The sequence below is a fragment of the Sphaeroforma arctica genome (genome assembly GCF_001186125.1).
Source record: "Sphaeroforma arctica JP610 unplaced genomic scaffold supercont1.41, whole genome shotgun sequence".
NCBI lineage: Eukaryota > Ichthyosporea > Ichthyophonida > Sphaeroforma > Sphaeroforma arctica.
Genome location: NW_014040517.1, coordinates 181,498 through 188,284, shown reverse-complemented (window position 1 = coordinate 188,284; position 6,787 = coordinate 181,498). Strand labels below are relative to the sequence as shown.

General features: G+C 42.2%; 1 protein-coding gene across 1 annotated transcript; it reads right to left on the bottom strand.

The window, feature by feature from the left end:
• Window positions 1-120: 120 nt before the first annotated feature.
• On the bottom strand, window positions 121-4,806 carry SARC_01108 (phosphoglucomutase-2; the record flags this gene model as incomplete). The annotated part of the gene is made up of 12 exons (XM_014305202.1): window positions 4,646-4,806; window positions 4,132-4,231; window positions 3,622-3,863; window positions 3,255-3,362; window positions 2,774-2,943; window positions 2,428-2,611; window positions 1,981-2,078; window positions 1,595-1,772; window positions 1,280-1,373; window positions 867-1,018; window positions 499-673; window positions 121-239 (listed from the first exon to the last, which is right to left on the bottom strand). The coding sequence occupies exons 1-12, from the start codon at window positions 4,712-4,714 to the stop codon at window positions 121-123; spliced, it is 1,689 nt and encodes a 562-aa protein (XP_014160677.1). The 5' UTR covers window positions 4,715-4,806.
• Between the last annotated feature and the right edge of the window lie 1,981 nt (window positions 4,807-6,787).

The following is a 6,787-nucleotide window of genomic DNA, read 5'->3' as shown; positions in this document are numbered from 1 at the left end:
TATATATATACTCTAAAGTACTCCCCTAAGCTCTATGACAAGTATACGAAACATCACGCACTCTATGTGCGATATATAACGGCGGGCAGTTGGATAATATATTCTGCGAATGCGGTCTACTTACTTCTCGTCTAGTGGTCCTGGAAGCTCTGAATAGTATTTGATCTTGGGCTCCGTTCCACTCGTGCGCATTGTCACAACAGCGCCATTGTCGAAGTAGAAGGTAATCATTTGAATATCTGCATTGAGAGAGGTATAGGGGGTTCAATCAGATCAATGCGCATCAAACGAATGTGGATATGTGGACATATATCTGTATGTGGAAGTAATATAACGGACTCATTCGGTCGCAGTGATTCAGATTCACTATACTGTAATTGACTGAAGCCCGAAGCGCTGAATCAGAGCCAAACAAATTGGGCGTACAGACAAACCAAGTACAACAATCTCTTCACACATCTACATATGGCTCAGCACTTGCTATTCACTCATTCTTACCAGCAGTTGTGGGCAGTACCGATTTGTTATCGGAGTATCGGTTGTCGAAGCCAGTGGTACAGTCACGGATGTTTTTGATGCCGAACCGGCCACACGCCTTGGGGTATCCAGGCTCTCGCAACTCTTTGAAGAGCGCGTTGATGGTGTCTTGGCTTGAACACTTGAAATAGGAATCCTATATTCAAAGAAGAGAGAGTACGTTGCTGAACAGTTTAGTACAAATAGGTGTGACGACCGTCACGTACCAGGCGCAGTCAACCCCATTCGGAAGTATCGAATTATATTCATGTATACACCGAAGCATAGCATCAAGATATCCGTTCATCTATGGAAAACTGTACTGTGAATATACTACAAAAGACTTTTACCTTTGAGATAAAGTATCCGTATTTAACGTATAAGGCATCCAGTTGCTCTGACAGCTTCTTGCCTTGGCCGTACAGCGTCTGCATCATCTCTCCGAACACTGCGGCGGCGTGTACTCCATCCTTGTCAGGCGGGTTTACACCAACCATGAAACCTGAGGTAATATTGCGCGATTGAGAATATAAGATAGAAGATACACACGTGCAGAGTCTGTGAAAATCTTTGGCATATCTTGAAGAGCTGTTGTCACACGGTCGGCAACTATCAATACGATTATGGTGACTATAAACCCGATCCCATGAGCGTTCTAGAACTAGCATTCGCTGAACAACACCATATATGAATATTCTTATCACAATCGCACGGAGTTGTCGATAGAGTCTATCAATAGATACTACTCGAGAGTTCGACCTACCGATAGCCTCCTCGTATCCGAATAGCACCTTCTTTCCTTCTTGTGTGAACCGAATCGCCCGGTTACCAATCCACTTGAATCCAGTGAGGGTATCCTATAGAATCAGAACAAATGTAATGAGCGATGGGCAATGAATTGAATCAGACATCTCGAATGTGCGTCTGTGTTTGGACGAGGATTACACAGCCAAATACAAGACACAAAATGTAGAGGTATTCGTCACAGAAACCGAATTCGAGGACACAATCTGCACCACGCACAACTGTAAATGCACAACTGTAATTGAAACCAAGCGTCTCAGAGATAATGACACACCTCGAATGTGAAACCCTCCTTCTTAGCCATGGCCGCAAGATACTTGCTAGACACAGTACTGGCCACCATAGCGTAGTCGGCAGGGTTAGCTCCGGGGTTCTGCTTCTTCATAGTTTCATACACCCACCAGGACAGCAGGCAGGCGGTCTCGTTACCGTTAAACACCTTCCATTCGCCACTGCATACAAAGAGATCGTACAGATGGGCAGGTGAGAAACCGTCAGAAGATCTTAAGCGCACAGACTCGTGAACATCATAACTAAGCTTTTTTGTGACCGAGATCATTTCAATGAATGCACAGGAAAGGTGGGTGTATTGTAGACAGAGTTTTTTCTCTCGCTCCGATTCATTGCAGACGGTATAACACAGCACAATTGTCTACATACTTTCTTTGCTTCTCGGCGACAGCCAATCGATCTGCGTCGGGGTCATTTGCCAGGATTAACTCACTACCGGAGCGATCTGCCTCGGCCATACTCAAGTTCTGTGATGGAAACAAGACGTGATAGCTTCATGCTCCAGACACTATGTTGGTACTTATTGATAAAGTGCAGGGTACTTACTAGCTTAATGTGTATTGTAGATGTATAATATATAGTGCGACATAGAAGCAGGTGCTCTAGTAGTGACGCTACACGCCAGCGTCTAGATTTGTCTCACACCAACAGATCCGTGCAACCTAATGTTTCGTGCGCATCGATCACCGAGGTACAGAGACTTGAAATACATACATATACAATTGATATGCACATATATGATGCGCATATACGTATGTTTATATACATATACGTATAGAAATAAATATGGATATACCATGGTACAATGGCACTTACCAGAGCACTCTTACCCTCCTCGGGATTAGGGAAGGCGACAGTGGGGAATTCGGGATCAGGCTGCACTTGCTCCTTGCATGGGATGAAGTCGGGGTGTTCGAACGACTTGAAGATACGCGCCACGAACGGAGTTCCCACACCGTGCATGGCAGTGTATGTGATTTTAGCGTTCTTGGCCTCGGTTCTGGATTGGGTTTAAACGAACATATATGCAGAATTGGCATTTGTGGACGTTCAAATAGGGAGAACACACCGTATTGCAGATCAAAAATCTCGGATCTTTAACGGAAGATAACTCATCGATATCACAAACAACGGAAGTAATAAGAGGTGCATACTGACATACCCCATGCTCTTGGACCTCTGTGTGCACTGGGTGATGTAGTCACTCAGCACATTCTCGTGCTGACATTCGATCTTGTCCTCGATGGTGGGGAACGATTCCCAGATACCATCCCATGGCTTCTGGTTCTTCAGAATATGTCCGGCAATTCCGGAATCGTGAGGTGGAATGATCTAAGAGTACAAATTGAGCAGCAGAATTGGTTTAACGAGTGAAACGGATATGTATTGTCCCATGTTCTTTTATGTAAGCTCTGCAGTTTATCAGAACTCAACTTCACACAACCAAACCTTAATATTGAGATTGTTGTCTACAGTGATGAAGGCTTCAGATATCGAATCAGTAATCCCAATGACTCATGGACATCCAAGATGACACCCAATAAACAGTCCCACAAACAACAATGTATTTTCACTCGCGCTAACCAGCACATAGTAGACAGATATTTTGACAACGTATCATGCAACCATGCATGAGTGCATACCTGGGCACCGTTGCTCCAGTACACCTTATAACCGTTGTCGTCCTTCGGATTGTGAGAAGCTGTTACCATCACACCGGCGGCAGCGCCGAATTTGATGACACCGAACGGCTGTGGTCGAATATGGGGAGAAAATACCATGTTGTTAGTCACAACTTGGGAACGATATATTAGTCCAAGGAATTAAACTGCCGGGATGCCTAATAGTTTCAAGAGATATTCATGTACATTGCTGTTCATGTAACTAGCCTCCTATATGGCAAATACAATGGTTGAAAGGTTTCATACAGTGAGATAGGCATCATCCACTCCCTAAACCACTTCCGACTTGAGCTCCAACACAGCATACACAGACCTAAATCGTACATACCACCATAGGTGTGCAGGCCAGAGGCTTGTAGTAGTGGACAGGGATGTTCTGGCTCATAAACACGGCCGCAGTGATCTTCGCAAAGTCACTGGAATGGTGTCGGTGGTCGTGCCCAACGACGACACCCTGGGTACCCACATCTGGATTTACCTCCTGCAAATAGCGGCACAGACCCTGGGCGGCTTGTAGAACGGTCAAGTCGTTCATGCAGGCGTAACCAGCACCCATACGTGCTCGGAGACCTAAGAATGATACCCATGGAAAACGGATACGAATAGGGGTAAAATATAGAGCCAGCCTTCGGGTATTAAGTTCACAAGTTGTTCGCAAATATGTGTTAAATATATAGGTGTGGTTTGAACCCGTCTCGAACGGAAAACATATGCAACAACAACAACAAAAACCTGGCCCTTAGTTGAGGCTTTAATTACTCAACACAGGCATAGTAATCTATAGTGATACTTTTACTTGAGTAAAAGGATGCACAAGCAAAGAATATCACACACTTACCTGCGGTACCAAACTCCATGTGCTCAAGCATGATAGATTCTAAGCCAGCGATGTCGTTCGCCGCAATACGGTCGTTGAGTTCCTTCCTGGTCCATTCTGACTGTAAGACGAATATGGAAGTAAGGGCAGAACGAGTATGCGTATGTGGGTCAAGTATCCAATATGTGCGCAAGTAGGGCTACCATTATATCGAGCCTATAGGCCATGTCTATATACTGAACCACCAACTAAGCTGAACGCCTAGTGGCTTGAACATAAGTTCATTGTTTGGTTTTTGGACTTCTGCTGGTGTACGTCTTGCGGAAAAGCTAGCGTATGACAACATAGTTTCTTAAAAGTCTTTAAAGCGTCGTTGGAGTTGAAAAAACGTTTAGTGTAGATATCGCCATTGATGAAAGTCAAACGGTTGTGCAAAATTAGCCATCCGTATGATCTTGGCTGTGGTATTGTGAGCTACTGATAAATCATGATACAAGTACTAACAATAGGCAAATAATTTTGCTATACCATTTACCTTGTCGGATTCGAACCAAGATATCAAAGCCGCATCAAGCGCACTGTTTCCTGTCTTGTTGAAGCTCATGATTAGATGGATTAATTTTATAAGGTGTCGGACTGGTTTGTATATTTAACCAGTCTGTTGTATAAGTGATACTACTAAGCTTTTCAACGTTGTATTTCTCCTTATATATGGCTATGGGTATTTAACTATTACGTATGCATTTCTACATACAAAATGGGGGGCCACTGTTTTCGGATGTTTATGTGTATTTGGTAATTTGGTTTATCGTCAGCGGGAAGATAAAAGCAGTAAATAGCCTTATTTAGGAATCTATTATTTTGTTTGCTCTTTATCCTGATTACTCGACTTTTTAAAAACAAATACTCGTTCAAAAAAGAATGTGACAAAAATTTGTCCTTCTCTGCCTTCTTTTCCTAAAAATGGAAATACACCAATTTCAATACTGACAATTACAATACACTTGGCCCGGCTCTCTGTAGACTCTATTCTCTACTAAAGTAGAGAGAGGAATACTTTTAAAAAAGTGATTACTTTACTGAAATCAGCTATTTTTAAATGGATTCAGAGTCAGGCAATTCAAATTGCGATAAACGGATAACGAACGATTCAAATTCCACAGGGCACATTAGCCAATAGTGTTTGGGACTGTCTATAATACGGCCGCAACCAGACCCAGACTGAGGAAAAATTAGAAATGGTACTGTTGTCGGACAGAAGAGTGACAACTTGGACCGACAACCCGCACTGAGGCGCAGACTGCAGAGTGCAGTCGAAGTCTCGCGAAGACTCGAGCAGTCTCCATAATAATCACCAGATTATAGTTTTTTTTTTTTTAAAGATGTCCACAAATGTACATTTTTGCGGTTTTGTCTGTTTGTCTATTTTTTCTTGTAAGAGGATGTGCAAGAGAATGTGCAAGAGAATGTGCAAGAGGATGTGCAAGATGTCATCAAGAATACATCTGTTGATACAACGGGTAGAAGCTGGCCTAGCCTGAGAAATGATGCAAACAAATGGGATAGACCAATTACTCGAATGCATGCATAAGTGCCTACCGTAGAGGATGAAACAAACCTCGGGTATAGCTTTGAGATTCTTTTCCATGCCGATAGATTTTTCGCCAGTTTTGAGGAGGCAGAAGTGCAGGTTCAACCCTTGGCCAAAAAGTTGGACATAAACGTTGTAATTTCTTCAAATTTGAAGAATGAAATGCGAGTAAGTCAAGTATACAAAATCTAATGCACAATTTTTGTACCAAAAGCATTATGTAAACATTCAACTTCCGATCTCGGATATTCTGTTTCTCATTATCATTCTATCCTGATTTTTGTAGTAGGGATCCTCGGCTCATGGCATGGAAAGCCAAAATACTATGAGGTGCGACAAGAAAAGCGGTATACCGATTCGAAGGCTCAGAATGCTAAAATTCCTACCAAGAAGCTGAGGAAGTCACTTAAGGTTGATTGTAAATGGCAGGTATATTAAATGTGATTTGTTTAAATCCTTGGGTAACTTGAATAGCATGTGTATTCTGGGTATACATATGAGGTATTACAAAATGCGTATGCATAAATAATATCTAAATACATGCACATCCTTTAAATATCATCTTATAAATACAGGTACATGTTTATACTGTGCATACAAATTAACTGTATTCATGCACATCCAATAAAAAATGATTATTTGTATTTTTAACGATGTATGCTACTCCATCTACGTGTAGATTCTATTTGGATATTGCAAGCCACCTGCTGGTAAGGGGCCCACACCCTTCACTGCGCCAAAAAAGGGACATCTCTGTAGCAGAAAGAAAGTCGCTACCGACATACACGGGTTGGGTGAAGATCAAATCTTCAAAATTTCAACACTGTGATGCGTGCAATGCAAATGTTGAACAAGCCATAGCAGTACATCACAAGAGCGGCAGTTTATTTGCATGGTTCAATCTTGGCTACGAGATGTGTCGGTCGTATTTAAGATACTTTCAACAACTATTTTCGGTTTACAACTTATTAATAAAAATCACATTTATTATTGTATAATATAGACGAAACGAGTGCTGATGGTTATGATCTCACAGAAAAGCCCGACGTATATGTTTATACGTTATCTTCATCGAGCGTTCGGACC